Source organism: Sinohyriopsis cumingii, chromosome 10 (assembly GCF_028554795.1).
Source record: "Sinohyriopsis cumingii isolate HCF-2022 chromosome 10, ASM2855479v2, whole genome shotgun sequence".
NCBI lineage: Eukaryota > Metazoa > Mollusca > Bivalvia > Unionida > Unionidae > Sinohyriopsis > Sinohyriopsis cumingii.
Window position 1 is genome coordinate 6,984,674 of NC_142970.1, and position 18,271 is coordinate 7,002,944.

An 18,271-nucleotide genomic window follows, 5' to 3' on the forward strand; every position below is an offset into this window, starting at 1 on the left:
GTCTCGCCGAAACAGTTGTTCAAACAATTAAATGAATGCTTTTAAAGTAAACGATTCTTATATATCTCTGTTGGCACATATTTCAATATCATTAGCGAATTCGCCCTACCGAAGTATTGCTGTGAGATAATTAAATGCAACCTTGCCAAAGGCACCATAAAATTGAAGAAATCGAAAAACTATCAAGAGCAAACTCAAATAAAAAATGATGATCGTTCCACATAGCGCCAGAAATATTTTAAAAAATTCACATGAGGAATAGAGTACAGATTTTATATCATATTTCTTCTGGCATTGTTAAATCTGAGGCATCTACACCTCGTTCATACATGGCTGTAAAAGACTATGGAAAGATTGTCAAAATCACCTAAAAGACTGATCTTGTAAAAATGAAACTGACAGTAGCCTGTTTAAAATACGTTAATCAGAACATTGTATTGTTAACATACGCAGAAAGGGACACGTAGTGTAATCCTTAATCGAATTAGCTTTAAAATATCAATTGACAGTAAAAGTAATCATGTATCCCACACTAGACTAGAAATGATGCACAGAAAGAAAAAAGCTTATCTGCAATGTTCACTAGAGTTTATGTTATATAGGAAAACTTACTTTCAAGGTAGTTTTGTCTCCTCTATCTAACTGTACTGATGTCTTGCATTAAAACAAATGTATACATCACCTGGATTTATTCTTTAACGGCAATGAACAGTATAGTAATGACGGGCCTCTTGTTTACAGTAAGTAGCAGATATATGTATAGAATCAACACAAAACATAGAATATATGAATATTGTTTTCATTTATATTTCAGATTAGTTTGAAAGAACAGATCTCCATACGTTTTCTCGACAGAAAAAACACACTATCGGCATCAGCATGCCGTCGAAAACTGTCGAGAGACTCGATGTGTAAGCACCCATATTAGGAAAGCATATCCAGTCCCCACAATGCATGTCTGGAAGAAGCACTTCCTCCATTATACAGTCAACATTTGCGCCCGTGGAACCCCAAATGGTACTTTTGAACAGGGTGTCAGATTCCGTGTCCTGCAAATGTAAAAAAAAACAAAAACATAATGGTTGGCAATGTTTCAGCCATTGTTATGACATTGCAATATAATCCAAACCATTTGGAAAGCATCTGGATTTTCTCCATATGAGAAAAAATAAAATATAATGCATCCTTTTTAATGCTGGTTGTATTCTATTTACTTCTGGAATATTCTACAATTAGATTGTGGAAAGGACTGAACTATTACCCATTTTATCCTGAGTGAACGCACAATCTTTCCTCCCAAATCACTGTATAACACTTGGACTTTAATATCCACATATAGTAACTCGTCACAATCTAGATAAATTTGTCCTTGGAATCAATGTCGTTTAAAATAATAAGATTTTAGTCAGAACCTGCATTCATGAACTAGTACATCATTCATCGTTCATTTAATACCTTTCAAAATCATAGTGTATGTTAATGTAGGTTGCACACATACACACACGCGCTCGCGCGCACACACACAGACACACTACACGCCGACACACACAAACACACACACAGACACTCACACGGTCGAAAACAAACTTGAAATAATATCTTCAGAGAAACTCAAATTATGTGATAAATCCACATTAATATGTTCAGTCTTTATAATGACACACATGGGGGAACAGTCATAAGGTTACGGTCGCCCATTTGCTTCTTCAAACACTATAGCTAGTTACAACTATAAACAAGAATTTAGTTATCAAAACAGCCATTACAACTCTCTGCTCTTCAATCAAGCAACACGTTCTTGTACGTCTGTAATACATTTTATTGTCATTCAAAAATTTGCAAAATATAAAGTCGTACTTGTGTCGAAGCCTTCCACTGGTATGTAAGGTTAACGTGCACGTTCATCGATACTTCTACGATATATTTCCATAATTTGATAAATTTAATTTCGTACTTTGTGGTCCAAAATACTTTATATTTTGTTTGATGCTCGACACAATCGTGAATGAATATATTCTTGGTTGATCCAGGGTGAATAAATAAGGAAACAATATTTACGACTAGTTTGCTCCAGGAAACCATACGCAAGGCATGTCTCGCATAAGTCAAATCATCCTGTATAGGATGAGTCAAAACTCTCGTACGCCAGCCTACATTGTTTGCCCCGGGTTGTCCTTGCGAAATATAATTAGTTCCAAGTTTCTCGGCATATTATAGCCACTAATGAGTTGAAAGTGACAGGCAAGCAGGGGAGAATACTCCTCTCAGTGGCTATAAGCGTATGTGTGTGCGTGTGTGTGATTTTAATTTTTAACGTAGCTTTAAAAAACTGTTCAGTCATCTTGCTACGAAGTCTGCAGTGCGGCAGATTATAATGATGTCTAGAACTGGGACATCATGCCGCAGACACCTAACATGATGCTCCACCGAGTCACGTTATCCTAATACCAGGCCGACCAGTCCTAACACTAACATCGTAATGCTGAGCGTAAAGCGAGTTAGCTGTTAGCATCATTTGTATAAGTATTTGGTAAGAACCCGCGAGATCTCGCATCTGAGGAGGATACTCTAACCACCAAGCTACCTGTTGACCATTAGTAAGAATGGAAAATAAATTCTGAGAGATATCATCAACACACTGACTCATAAAAGTACTATTTAAAATCTAACGATTCTTAAGGAAAACAAATGGCTGATGGACGGATAGCATGATTAATTATGCAAAGTCGTCAAGCGGGGCCACATTTGACTGCAGAAACGGTATGATCAAACTTAGCTTCGATTACGGTCCATATTAAATAAAGAAATTTTATGATCAGCATTAGCTTTGACTGGCTTCCATACTTAAATACAGAAAATGCCTGATCAAAATTATTCTCTACTATGGTCCACATTTAAATACAAAAAAAAAAGACTAATGAAAATTGCCATTGAGTGCGGTCCATACTCAAATATAGAAAGTAAATTATCAAAATTAGCATCAAGCATATTTTATATTTAAATACAAAATTATGTGAGAAAAATCTTCCTCTGCCAGGGTCCGTATATAAATTCAAAAAAGTGCACAATGCAAGTAGGTTTTTACTTTTAAGGTAAATGGCGTAAGTTCCGAATCAGCATGAAATAGAAAGTAGTACATGAAGGACTGGAAAACACCTTCATTTATATAATACATTCTGTCCTCTAGCAGTGGGTGGTCTGTATGGCCGTCGATATTACCGTCTGAAATTAGAATATGCGATTTAAACATAAATGATCTCATTATGTTCTTTATTTCATAACTTGCTTCAATTGTGGATACAATTGCGAGAGCTAAATACAAAAGCGAATGAAGATAGTAAATGACGGGTTATTTTTCGACATGCAAATATTCGCCATGAACTTTTCACTGCACACAAGGTTTACGTTCAAGCTGTTGTCCTTCATATCGCGTCATTACATATATGTGGTTGAGTTAATCATCATTGGAATTAAAAGTTAAATAAGTTTCGCTTATCTTACTTATGTCATATTTTAAAGCCGTCAATAAAATATTTACATAAATTTGAATCCAAGGTCTAGCTTTCTTTACAATTCGAATATATATATATATATATATATATATATATATATATATATATATATATATATATATATATATATATATTAAAATAACATGGCATTTAAAGTATTGGTATAATGCAGATTGATATACCAATACTATTGGTATATCAAATTGTGATCCGCCATGGCGCAATAATACGAATATATAAAGATTCTTTCAACTGCAGGTCTATAGATCAATGATGAATTTCTTCTCATTCATTTATCATAAATGACATGACATTAGCAATAAAAAGTAGTAACAGGGCCTGGTTTCTAAATGATATTAAACAGACACTGAATGTCATGGAAATCATTTTTTTTTCTCCATTCCTCTCTCACGAATAAATGACAAAATAAGCACAACTCTTGAGTGAGTGAGAAAAACATATTTCGTTGGACGAAAACATTCAAACTGAACTTGTACCAAGTAACCTACAGGAATCTGGTTCGTCGTAGCGATATGTTTACGCTTTCCTTGGGATCTATCTACAGTGTCCATAATATCAATGATACATAGCTGCAATAGCCAGTCGACACACACTGGGCCTACAAGTTAAATATGTCGGTTACGAGGCGCACATAGTGTATTGCGTTTTTATCCTTTGTTGTTCTTTCATAAACCAATTATAATGTTCTAAAAAACGATTATTAAAATTATTAAATATAAAAATGTCGAAATGGTCTCTCTCTCTCTCTCTGCATTATCATATCGAGATACGGGCGAAAATCCATGACAATACGAGCGTTGTGGATTTTCGCTTGTGTCATAGGACGATGTCTCTGGACCTACGAATATTGGCAATGTTAATCAAGTCGTCCCGAGGAGGAGGAGGAGGAGGTGGAGGAGAGAGAGAGAGAGAGAGAGAGAGAGAGAGAGAGAGAGAATGGGAGAATTGTATAGTCTCTATAAATGCTAAGTAAAGCAGAACAATGACTTGCATGAATTGTCAATATATTAAAATATTTTAATTACCTCCTGTTAGTTCGTAATTTCACTTCGTTTCCAGTCCACGCTAATTTCCATACGCCAGTACATGAATACCTGACAGTACTTGTATAGTGTATAAGAAGCTAACAGTGTTTGCAGTGCACTAATTTGTTCATAAAAAAAAAACATATTTCGTGTTTAAATCATGAGTGTGTCTTTGTGACTTAACAAAAGTGAATACAAATAAACTGTAAAAGAAAACAATCAACCTATTAATTCGCATATGTGATTGTGAATCACAAGAAAAATCGTGGAACTAAATTTTGTAGCGAACATATTCGCAGGGACGTGATGAGTTCACTCAGTCAATACAGGGTTGCCAGGAGCACATCGCAACTCCATTCAAAGCGCACATATGTGTATTTGTATGTGATATAAATAAAATATATAAAAATATATAAAAATATATAAAAATAAAATATTGATCTACATTGGAATTAAGGAGAGCTCATTTAAAGACAGTCTGGATTGCTTCATGATGGCAAGACAAGTTATTCAAGATAAATTCATGTTGAAACATTGAGTTCTTTAGTACAAGCCATAAGACAGCTACGATTGTTTTGAATTTAAATTTACCATAATGCATATATCTCCTAAATCTTTACTTTCTAACTTGAAGGAATACATTATTTATTGACTTTCATTATATATATATATATATATATATATATATATATATATATATATATATATATATATATATAGGTAGACGGATTGATGGTGATCAGAGGAAGGGTAAGACACAATATCTATACCGTGAAGAATAAACATAACCCACGAGGTCCTATTAGTAAAATGCTAAATTATACAATTTGTAGAACTAGTTGCGTACGGTGAAGCGCTGCAAATTAACTTATGCATTTTGGAAAACGTTAATGTTGTGATGTGATGTCTTAATCTTGTCAATTCATTCTCCATAGCCGTATACATACCAAAACAGTTTGCCTTTGTAAAGATACGTTAATTAATATAAAATCTTGTTATGAAAGATGTATGAAATTGAAAATATCGTTCCAATGTGTCTAAAGGCATTTGCATGAGCTGAGACCATGTTTGTGTTTTGAAAAGTAAAACTGTTTTCAGCATTTGTGAGCACAATTGATGTACCCAGGGTGTTTGATCGATTTGTTTTGCATCGTTAGTTTTCCAATTTTTTTATTTGATGGAGATATGATTCATGCGAGAGTTTTCCTTTTCGCTCGATATTATTGAATGATATAAACATTTTTGCCCTGAAAATTTTTGACTGTTTCTGATAAATTTACAACGTGTGTTAAATAGTCTTTTCTACCATCATAATAAAAGCATAGAGACTTCACGAGACTTTACGAGACTTCCGGATCCATAGCTCGTACTGCAGAGGCATTGCATTGTACTGTTACCTTCATCACTACAAAGAATTTTAATCAAGTTCAAGTCCACCAACTAATAATCTAGGTAAAATACCATGCACAGTCTGTTCTTTTCGTGTATCTTTCATAAGTTTTGAGTCTACACCAGGGTTATCTTAACTGTCGTAAGCAATAGCGTGGACTAAGCATGTAAATAATTTAGCGTAAAACTTAAAGAGTTTTCTTAAATTATATAGACTGAACTGCTCGAGATTGCAGTGTGAGTCAACATTCTCTAAATCACTTTAGTAGATTATGCTATCCAACATCTTAGACAAGATACTAAGTTAAATACACATTTCCTTTTCTGTTCATACGTTGGTACTGATTTTTTTCAACGAGCTTCATCATTCTCGTCTTTTCAAGAGTTCTCCGGGATGTATCAGAGAAACAGTACTCAACATTTTCCTTTGGACTAACGTTGGATGCAATAATGGCTGAATAGGTCCATTAGTGAAGTTATATCTTTCAAAAATCTGTTGCAAATATGAATCGAATGAACATGTATTCATCTTGATTAATCATTGAAACACGTGTATTACCTTGACTTCTAATGTATCGTTTCACTGTCCGCTTCCCAATTATGTTAGTAGCCAATGTGAAAGCTGAGGCCACAAAGTAACGTCCTGGCTCAGCTATGACTTTGATCTCTTTATCAGGGAAATATATATCCAGTGCTTTGTTGATTACGGACGACGTCTAAAGAGAAAACAAAAAATAGGTTGGTTTTTTTTTTGTTTTTTTTGTGGTGAAAAATGCAGAAATCATCTTGACCTTCATTTGGAACGGGTCTTAGTTTAGTGGCAAAAAAAATGGCAACATGTAGATATGTTACATGCAGAATAATACAATAGATGGACGTACCTGGATAAATATATGATACTTAAATCGTTAATCACTTACTGGACTGACGTACAAATCTGAATAATTGCATGTATCTTATATGTAAATGAGTAGGATGATCAGAGATTAAAAATATGTAATATTAAAATCGAACCTCCTCAAAATTCACTTCGGCTGAATCGGTACCGGGAAATCCTCCCCCAATGTCCAACAGATTCATTTTGAATCCAAGCTCAGTCCCCGTGTTAAACATTTCCCGTGCAACCCGAATAGTCTCACGGTAAACACTAGGATCTTCACATCCGCTACCCACATGAAAACTAAAGAGGAAACGAATCAATTGCTTCAATGAGGCGAATCGTTCCATGTAATTATCTTTATGAATTCTTTCCAGGAATCTGAAATATTTTTTTTTCGCGAATAAAACTTGGAACTTAATAAAAAATAAAAAAATCCTATCACCATTTTTCTTAGCAATTTGTGATATTTAGCTTTATTAATTTGTTTAAGGTTTTTCGACAGACGTGCAAGACATATTTGAAATAGTTTTAATAAAAGTGTTCCATACAATTGTGTCGTTGAAAATTGTACCATTTTAGGAAACCTTTTCCAATACATGAGCTTAAATTAATAATATATATATATATATATATATATATATATATATATATATATATATATATATATATATTGTAGTATATATATATATATATATATATATATTGTAGTATATATATATATATATATATATATATATATATATATATATATATTGTAGTAAATTTAGAGTATGTGCACTTGGTTAAGTGCCCCGTTTTAAGCATTTCTTAGATTTGTGTGATTACTTGTTTCATTATTGGAATTCGGCGCCATGGAAATATTCCTGGCCCGAACTAATGAGCTAATTAATAGGAGCAAACGTCAAGGAGTGAAGTGTTAGTGTGTTTCCATGATGTCCTGGTTCACTAGTAGTGAATTCCAACCAAAACCGAATGAATGTCCCTGTAGTAAAATAGTACATATTAAAATCTAGTGGTATACATTGGTAGCGTGACTGCAAGGACAGCACTTACGGTACTAAACCGGTAAATTACACAAGGGCATAAATAAAAAGGGACTTGGCAGAGACCGTTTATGTCGCCATGCGGGCGAATATGGTGCAGTTATAACGGCGAAATGTGCCTGGAAAGCATACATTGACTGGCCTAAGGTGGCGGAGTTAAAATAGTTCCCATTGTTAGGGAGTACTCATATATGTTCTAAGGCGTGAACGGTTGGTGGTACGGAAACATAATGAAGCCAAAACACGCAGATGTACGGTTGATAGATATTTGGCAGTTTGGTTTATCTGTGGTCTTGCATTAATTAGAGGAAAATTTAGGTATAGAATGGACACGTCGGGCTTTCTGATTTACAACTGAGGTTGTATGGAAGTCTTTGGAAAGTCGGGGATGACTTCTAGCGTGTAACAATATATATATATATATATATATATATATATATATATATATATATATATATATATATATATATATATATATATATATATATATGTGCGATAAAACAAAAGTTTTGGCCAAGAAATAATGAAACTGCGCTTAATCATGAAAAAATTATATGTAGTGAAAACTACTTATACAGTACCTTTCATTTATGATACAAACTATACAAATTAACTTCTATTCATTACAAAACACTTCAGTTAGAAACATTATTTTTCTTATGTTTATAAGCAAGACCACAAACCTAATGCCGACAACATCCAGTTGGAACGTTTTTGCTGCAAGGAGTAGATCTCTTGCCTCTGAAGAGAAGCATCCAAATTTCTTGGATAGGTCAACTTTAACTTTCAGGGTACCTTCTGGTTTTATCCGAAGTAACAGCCTAGAAAAAATCAAAACAGAACATCATTTGTTACAATTATAAAATACTATATATGTAGAGATTTTACGTAATATTTTCGAAATGATTTTACAACGTTCAAAGTGTACACTGCATATATTATAATACATACACACACACACACACACACACACACACACACATATATATATATATATATATATATATATATATATATATATATATATATATATATATATATATATATATATATATATATATATATATATATATATATATATATATATATATATATATATTCATATATGTTGTATCCTCATACATCCTTATAAAGGCACTGACAGCCAGACGAATTTGGTAGGCTTGGTTCCTCCCATGCTGCCATTAACGCCACCTGTCGTCTGAACAGTGCGCACCTCTGCTCTATCACGCACAGCCTTGACCTCATACATTGCAAAGAATGATGATGCAATGTGCAAGGTAAAGAATCGAGGTGTATAAGGATTAGAACTCGAAGTGACCACGTTTATGAATCAGATTTACGCACTAGCTTACTTGAGTTCAGTTTTAACGTGTAAGGTAGATACGTATTAACTATATCTATAAAGGACACCAATATTCCGTGCCGAGGGATAAGCGCATATCCCTAAGCCTTATATTATATATTTGGAGACATGATCATGCGAAAAACAGTATATATTTTGATATAGCATCATGCAGAGAATTTGCTAACCTGTATAATAATGCTATATGTGAGTATCCATAACGTTTAGTTGTCTAACATTTACAGAATATCTTTTTAACCAATATTTGTTTTTTTTACTAATTACTACAATATTTAGAACTCCTGCACATATAAAACCCTACAGTAAAATAAAATAAACTTCATTGACGTACTCAACTACTGAACTATTCGACTGTTTTTCATTTTGGTTGAACAAATTGCAAGCAAATAATACAGTAAACGTCCAGTCGAGAGTAACTGTTTAAAATAGTGATATAGTTAAGCACTCACATTAACCCTGCAAAAGTATATACGAACATATACTGAAGAGCGATTTTGGAAGTCTTCTGAAAAAAAGGCCAGCTGTGAAATCATATTGGATATGAATTACCCTTACAAAAATCAATGTATTGATCGTGAAGCTGAGATTGAAAGCTTCACAATTTTTTAACACATCTTGAAATACTAAATAAAATGTGTATAAATAGTGTCCGAATGCACATGGCGTATACAAGAGTTCCCTAACTTGCCTCAGGAGGCAGATGGTAGGAGTAGCAAATTTGATAATACAGGTCGGTATCTGCAACGTCACTCAGAAGGGTATATTGAGTAACCAAAACGATGTTGGACATGCTTGATAACTCAGAGGGAGACAGATAGACAGACAGACAGAAGACAGACAGACAGTAACTGTAGTATCAGAGGATGAAGTCCAGACCTAATTACTTGATTACTTTGCCCGTGATACACAGATTATACAGTCTCATTTTTTACATGGAGATTGGCGCCGTTAGTGACTGCTATTATCTCGTTTCTGGCTTTTGAAGTTTTCAAACGCAAACTGTCAGATACGTCAACAACGATGGCACATACTCACGATTTGTTGTTTGATGATGATTAGTGTTTGCAACATTCCACGTATGTGAAGAATCCCAGGGCAAATCAATGAGAATGATTTTCGTACCTTTACATACCGGCAAATTAGCGATTTTACTAGAATGTGTTTAGGTGACCCACGTATTGACTAATGTAATTTACTTTGTGAATAGCAAATGTAAATGTATAGAACCATGCCTTTGGAAGTAAGCACTAACCACTACGCCACCGGACCAGCAGAAGTACCCCAACCCATCAGGACAAAGTTAGGAATAAATGTAAGACATATTCGAATTAAATGTAATATTAAATATTCCCTTTAAATGCAGCTATAACATTTCGGAGGAGATATGGCATATACGGTTTTGCATAATCCCAAACATTGACAATACTTTAGTCATATTGTCAACATAGATTTTTCCATTTCGATGGATAGATGATTACTTTATGATTTGAAGACAATCTAAGCAGATGGAAATGTATGCAAAAGTAGAAGGCCTTCAAAAGTCTCGATACAACAGATATCTTCTCAAAAATTGTTTCCAAAGCAAATGTGTTTGTACGTTTGGTGTGTGTGTCTGTGAGTGTGTGTGTAATGGTGTACATACTAATAATAAAACGAACAAAAAATAACAGAGTAACCTGGTTTCGCAGAATCCTAAAGCCAGACTCATAAACACATATTATTCGTTATGGTTATGAAGGCTGTATAGAGATTTACATGGATTTGTATGTAGGTACCTTCCTTCATCGGTTTCTTTCATTTATCCTCCTCATGAGGAGTTTGACGCATAACGTATGGTAAGCTGAAATACTCACTTTGATGTTGGGTACACAGCCTGGATTTTATGCAGTTCCTCTTCGTTGTCAAATGTCATTAATTCAACGCCATTTTGGGCTGCGTAGCGTAGGGAGGTTATGGGCTTAATGGTATTTGCGAAGACAATTCGAGACGGATGTACGCCCATGTTCAGAATGCCCATCATTTCAGCCTAAAATGTAAAATACTCAAGTAACAACACCACATAGTCATCATTCTACTCGGTGAGGAGGCAAACTAAATTCAGATTAAACGTTCATCAGGAAATTTAAAAGATTTTTAATTTCTTCCCTTTTCGTTAATTCATTATTTTCTGTGAACCGCAGTTATATGCAATTTACATCCACGATTCTGTATTCAGTGTCATATCATCTTTGTAGCATATTTTTTTTTTTAAAACTGTTTATTTCGACTGTTCCGGTCATCTGTACTATATAATCTCCATCTTAAACATTCATCATTTAAAAAGAAAACATATAAGAAATACATATTGCTTAGTTTAATTGCAATCACACAGTCATTGCTATGAAAAATAAAAAGTAAACGAAAAAAAAAACAACAACAAAAAAAACACGCATGTCTGGATCAGAGACGATAAGAGCTGTTGCAATATTTGGATGTAAGTTTCCTTTTTTCCCCTTAATTCGTTTCTTTGATTTTTAAGAGTAACATAGATAAAAGTCATTACAAATATTAACAGTTTATTTTCGTTTCCTTCTGGGCATGCACAGTAGGAGAATGACATAAAAACGGACGGACGGAGATGATAAATTACCTCATATTACAAGAACTAGCAATTTAATTAGGCTTGGACGTCTACAACTTCCTTGAGTGGAGTTCCGGTATGCAGTAAAAAGGCGTCGTACAGACTGGTTACTTTCTTGACGAAATTACCCAGAATGCTTTCGATTAGAGTTAAAAATAATAGTATGTGGCTCATAACCAACCGATTTTAGCATTTTAGTAGATTTGTGACAACACAGAATAATCAGCAGAATGGTCATATATATATATATATATATATATATATATATATATATATATATATATATATATATATATATATAATATTTCGTTTCACCTGACTTGCACAATCGAAGTTGACCCCCAGGTCGGCGAGAATTTTCAGAACCGGGTACTCCGTGTTGCATTTTACGGCTGAAATAAAAGTCTCTTGTTAATATTTGAGATGACTGATCTGAGATAATACAACGTGACTCTTATATCTTCACCTAAGCTGCAGATAAGATAATATCCATACACTTTATATTCTATTAATTTTATTTATTTATTTATTTATTTTTTCTTCTTTATTTACTTTTTAACTTTGTTTCTTTTTTCTATTTCTTTTACTTATTCATAGATTGTATTCATATTATTTTATCATACCATGGTATGGAAGGAAATAAAGATGACGATGATCATATATAGCCGTGTGTACATGAGTGAGTATAATGGAATGTTTGGGTTTGTTTATAGAAACATGACAATATATAATTATACGTACCGTAGTATGGCTTCACTCTGGGTAAATTTTGTTCCCATCGTTGATACCGTTTAATTATTTCACCTAAATCTGCAAGGAGAAGTGAACGATCGTGGCCCTGAAAAAATGTAAATACACAAATAAAGAAATAAATAAAGAAATAAAGAAAGAAATAAATGAATAAATATGTGTGGGTGAATTATCGGAACTAAGCTATGTACAATTATAATTATCAGAAATGAGCAAATTGTTACCTGTTCATGCGGGACGTTGCTGACTGCTAACTGCACTTACCACACTTCGTACAATGGTGGTTTTATCAACTGCGTTCTCTTTCCCCAATATATCAACCTACTGTATTCAGATAAATTACGCCTTTGACGTAAGACTTTGTCAGCTGGGCACAAATCCTGTTGTTGCCACTAGGAATATGAGTTCATTTTTCTGCACTTGGTTTTAACAATCCTCAAACTTATATTGTTTGATCTACATATACTTTTCCAACGAAGGGGCCCCGAGTGGCCGAGTGGTCTAAAGCGCTCTCCGTTACGGATCACTGCCATCTCACCTCTGTCTGCGTGGGTTCGAGTCTCGGATTCGGCTAATGTGGGTATGTGAGAAAGCTTGCCAGTAGCTTCTCGTGGGTCGGTGGTTCTTTCCGGGGTTTTCCCGGGTTCTTCCTCCACCATTAATACTGGCCGCCATGTATAGCAGCCTATCGCGTGCTGAAAAATGGCGTTAAACCCTATAACAACAACAACAACTTTTCCAACGATCCTTAAGCAAGACTTCACATACACTTAATTGTTAACTAACTATATATAAGCAAGTGTTGGGGACAATTCCCGTGTACATATTCCCGCCGTATGATATGTTGTCACATAAAATCAAGTTCTAACCTGTATATACTTTATATATTACCAGTGGAATGATTTTATTGGCTTTTCCGTAGATCATTCAAGCAAAAATACAATTGTATTTAACACTTTTACCTTTTTTCCGGTAGATTCTCAGCTTAAAAATCATATTGAACGAACAACGCATTAGGTCGTCAGGGTGACAGCATGTATATTTTGTGTGATTCCTTATTCCAATTCTCTGATTTTTTAAACAATTGGGATTGTAAGCAATTGTCCTTCACTGGGGTCTGACTTTATTCTTCACGGGTATGTGACTTTCGTCTTTATTGGGACCTGACTTTATTCTTCAATGAGACCTCACTTTATTCTTCATTAGGACAAAACTTTATTCTTCGTTGAGACAAGACTCTATATTTCGTTGGGACTTGACTTCATTATTCATCATTAGCTTTTACCTCAATTTATGATTACGATTGTTTTGCATTGAATGCAACTTGACAACGTAGTTTGATTTTTTATAGTATGATGACCCTATTGAAATAGAAACAAAAGTAAGAAGAAAATGGTAATATTATTCAAACATTTGATAATTGTGTAAATCTCTCAGCATAAACGAAAGCAAACGTACCTGCTTTTCGATTTCTTCTACCTTCTCAACAAGCAACTTTTGGGTTTCTGTATCTGATTGTACAATATCAAACAAATACTCACTTCCAAAAGCGGCTTTATCTCTATAACGACAAAATACAAAATATGTAAGCCATTTTTAATACTACTTCTACAGAAAATGAAAGAAAAGTCTGAGTAATTCCGATGAAATTAACAGTTAATTTTCTCTTTAAATAAATCGTCTAAGGTGCGAGTGTCTGGAAAGTTGAGGATGTTTATGAATCGATATCAGTAAGTGATGTAGTAATGAAAATACACGAAGACCATTATATATTTTCTGCAATGAAGTGTTGAAATCTTTAAACCTAAGATAATTGATAGTTTCTGGCCGACATCGTTCAGCAAGTGATTTACAGCCCACAGTGGGATGTAATGGTTTATCTAAGTGGTCTAGTGATGCAATGGTTTAACTTAGGAATGCACCTAGCAGCTAAGGAAAAGAAATTAATCGTATAATGGCAGAGAGTGTGTATCATGTTGCCAACAGAACATATTAGATTATTTCTTTTGAGTTACGATAAGACATATCTGATGTAAAAACAGTGGGACTATTGTTTGTTACTCGAACAAGAAAAATGAGAAAATTTTTAGGTTGTGTATTATATTTATTTGAAGGGAAAGCTAATAGCTTCATGCTTGTGATACACAGTGAAAAGGAGTGCAGACTACACCCAAGAGTTATTATTATATTTGTTATTGTTGTCTCTGCGTTTCACTGTCTCTTGACAAAACAAATTATTAAACCATTTCCATTTGCAGTAAATGTAGGTTTGGTATTTTAATTTGCTTTTTTCTTTCCTTTTTTCATAGTCATTATCTTGTTAGGGTTCCCGTTGCCAAAGTTTCGTTCGATCGCAAGTGAAAATTTATTTAACTGTCATAATTGGATCTAATTTGTTACAAGATTGTTACACTTATATTTATTTTGATTCAACTGATTTTGAGAGAGATAGAATAATATTGGGTTTATACGGATTAAACGACCATTTCTAACTTGTAATGACATGGGATGGGCCGATAAATACACCGCTTTGTGGCAAAAATATGTGTATATTCAAGGAAAATACATTTAATTATGTTTTTGAGTAAAGATAATCTTAACCACGTGTATCTATGATTTTGGAAATGATGTTTTTTTTTTACACCAACCATATATTTCTTCGTTTATTTTTCGACCCATTTAGCTGTGGTATTTTAGTTATCTTGATTCTTTTGTAATTCATTATTTCATAATATTTTGTAGATTTCTGAGATATATTTTATTGACTTTATTTTCTGGATATTTTAATTATAATATGATATCATTTGATTACATTATATATTGGGTAATTACTTAGCATTTCTTCCTTATTATTGTCATAAAATTATGTACCTTATTATGGGGTGACAAAGTTACATATCAAATAACCATATATATGTATGTATATACCAATTATCTAAATATTACATTAAATTACTTTACATTATCGAAAGATCATTGCAGTTAGAAAATAATATGAATACCCTTTATCTTTTTTTTAAACCTGGATTAACTGAATGAAAGCTACCAAAGAATGCAAAATTCACAAATATTCATGCAGATATGTCATTACTGTGTATGTCAAATACCCCCATTATTCATTACCCGACATATAACAACCGTTACCTATTTCCACCAATCAGCAAGTTTCCTCGCTGTTGAGAACTCGGTTTCAGTAAATTTTTCGTAGTTACATCATCGCCAAATGTTTCATTGCTTTTCAAGCGAATTACGTTGATTTATCACGCCTTTTAGTTCATCTAAGCGAATTACGCTGACATAGCATGCGTTGTATTGTCATCTAATTGTCATTTAATAATAGTGAGCTAATATAAAAAAATACTGAAATAATATATGAATGATATACGAATAATATAGTACAGCTCCAAGAAAGCTAGGTAAGCAGAAATGTATCGCCCTCTTAAGTTCATAGCCTTGACATCGTCAATTATAGTCCAAGACCAGTTCAATCATATCCCTGGCCAAGTCAATCATAGTCCTTGGCCACGTCAATCATATCTCTTGGCCAAGTCAATCATATCCCTAGGCAAAGTCAATCATATCCCTAGGCCACGTGAATCATAGCCCTAGACCAGTTCAACCATATCCCTAGGCAAAGTCAATCATTTCCCTAGGACACGTGAATCATAGCCCTAGACCATTTCAACCATATCCCTAGGCCAAGCCAATCATATACCTAGGCCTAGTCATATCATAGCCCTTGACCATTTAAACCATATCCCTAGGCCAAGTCAATCATTTCCCTAAACCTAGTCATATCATAGTCCTAGGCCAAGTCAATTATAGTCCTAGGCCACGTGAATCATACGCCTAGGCCACACGCACTAACTTTAATTATTCTTACTTTTTTGGAGATTTGTTGTTTATTCTAGTTTCATTAGAAACTTCCGTTTATAGTAAATGTCGACGCCTGTTGTGCACCTTTATTTGATGCTGCTCATGTATTGACGGTAGCCACGTCAATTTTGTTTTGAGCCTTATTATTGTTATTGTTAGTATTAGTAGCAGCAGCAGTAGCAGTAGTAGTAGTAGTAATATTAGTTGTAGTAGTAGTAATATTATTGACAGTATTAGCAGTAGTAGTAGTAGTAGTAATGTTGGTAGCAGTAATAGTTGCATTAGTAGTAGTAGTAATATTAGTTGTAGTAGTAATAATATTATTGACAGTATTAGCATTAGTAGTAGTAATGTTAGTAGCAGTAGTAGTAGCAGTAGTAGTAGTAGCAGTAGTACTAGGAGTAGTATGGGCAGTATGATTATTATTATTATTATTATTATTACTTTTATTATCAATAGTAGTAGTAGTGATAGTAGTCGTAGTAGTAGAAGTAGTATGAGTATTATTATTAGTTGTAGCAGTAGTAATATCATTATTATTATATTTATTATTACTATTATTATTATTTTACTATTATTATTATTATTATTATATCACACAACATAGAGAATATTATAATTTAAATTATCAGAGACCTTTTTATTATTATTTGCATAAATGTTAATCTTCCAAATCTTAGATAACGTCTAAAAATATTAGTAAGTATATACAGATATATATCTTACCTTATGTTATCAGACATCACCTGGTTAGTATTCGATCTCTGTACCTGTTAATTGAAAACGAATGTATGTATGTATGTATGTCTGGAAATAAACAACCGTCATAACCATATTAAGTTCTGGCAACAGTCTACCTAGTGCGGAGTACATATTATCTAGTAATACTCAATGTAAATATAATTGCAAGTAATGTGCTGGAGTGCTAAATTTCTTATATATTCCTCGTTCATAGTCATTTTTTTTTGTTTCCCAATATTAATGTAGTTAAAAAGGAATACTTATGCTCCATTTTGAGAAAGCTTTGTGTTTGAGAACACTTTGTGTTTGAGAACACTTTCTGACTTACAATTCCAGCTGTTATCACTTACCTGCGGTTGAATTCAACTATGTACACAATCAAGTCCAGACGTATTCGTTTTGGATGAAAGGGACCTTTTCTTTTCCCCAATAACGCACCGCTAATATAATTGACTTTCTAGCACACCTGATACTGTTCTCGAATGACGATTTGAATCAGGGTTCCGTAAACACAATTTAAGTACTGGCTTTTCTTCTTTAATTTATTTGTCACGGCGCAACTAGCGCAATCCGGTTTCACCCAATCATTAGGTCAGTGACAGTTGTATGATGAAAAATAAACTTGTAAACAGGATATAATATACAAATGCAGCGATCCATCAAAATACGATACACAACCCCAAATTTTCCAATCACCAAGCTGCTTAAAACGTTCGAATTACCCTAAATCCTTGAGTTACATGCAGAAGTAAAAAAGACAATAATTTTTATTTATTGAATTTAATGGAATTGCGGTAAACCATACTGAAATTGTTGTCCCAATCACGAGTACTGAACTCTTTCCTTTGTCGTGTTTTTACCATTGTATTCCATTTATTCACCTGGAATGTTAACAGTTCTGCACTGTTGCTTGTCAATGTTTGCTTTGTGTGTCATTGTTACCGTACCAAGGTGACCATTTAGGTCCAATACAACGCGAAAATACTTGTTTTAGTTGTTTGCTCTCTATATATCTATCTATCTATCTATCTATCTATCTATCTATCTA

General features: G+C 33.6%; 1 protein-coding gene across 1 annotated transcript; it reads right to left on the bottom strand.

Annotated features, from left to right (window-relative positions):
* Nucleotides 1-791: 791 nt before the first annotated feature.
* On the bottom strand, nt 792-17,655 carry LOC149789551 (ornithine decarboxylase-like). The gene is made up of 10 exons (XM_089973321.1): nt 17,574-17,655; nt 14,065-14,167; nt 12,598-12,694; nt 12,172-12,248; nt 11,090-11,262; nt 8,554-8,691; nt 6,962-7,127; nt 6,507-6,663; nt 3,086-3,222; nt 792-1,049 (listed from the first exon to the last, which is right to left on the bottom strand). Exons 5-10 carry the CDS (start codon nt 11,254-11,256, stop codon nt 816-818), a joined length of 999 nt encoding a protein of 332 aa, XP_089829447.1. The 5' UTR covers nt 11,257-11,262; nt 12,172-12,248; nt 12,598-12,694; nt 14,065-14,167; nt 17,574-17,655; the 3' UTR covers nt 792-815.
* Between the last annotated feature and the right edge of the window lie 616 nt (nt 17,656-18,271).

What these genes read in the sequence shown, in the direction of transcription:
- LOC149789551 (XM_089973321.1), bottom strand. Translation starts at nt 11,256, where the DNA reads ATGATGGGCATTCTGAACATGGGCGTACATCCGTCTCGAATTGTCTTC. An exon ending in ACGATACATTAGAAGTCAAG is followed by an intron (nt 3,223 to 6,506) that starts GTAATACACGTG and finishes TTCTAATTTCAG; the next exon opens with ACGGTAATATCGACGGCCAT. An exon ending in TTACGCCATTTACCTTAAAA is followed by an intron (nt 1,050 to 3,085) that starts GTAAAAACCTAC and finishes TTACATTTGCAG; the next exon opens with GACACGGAATCTGACACCCT.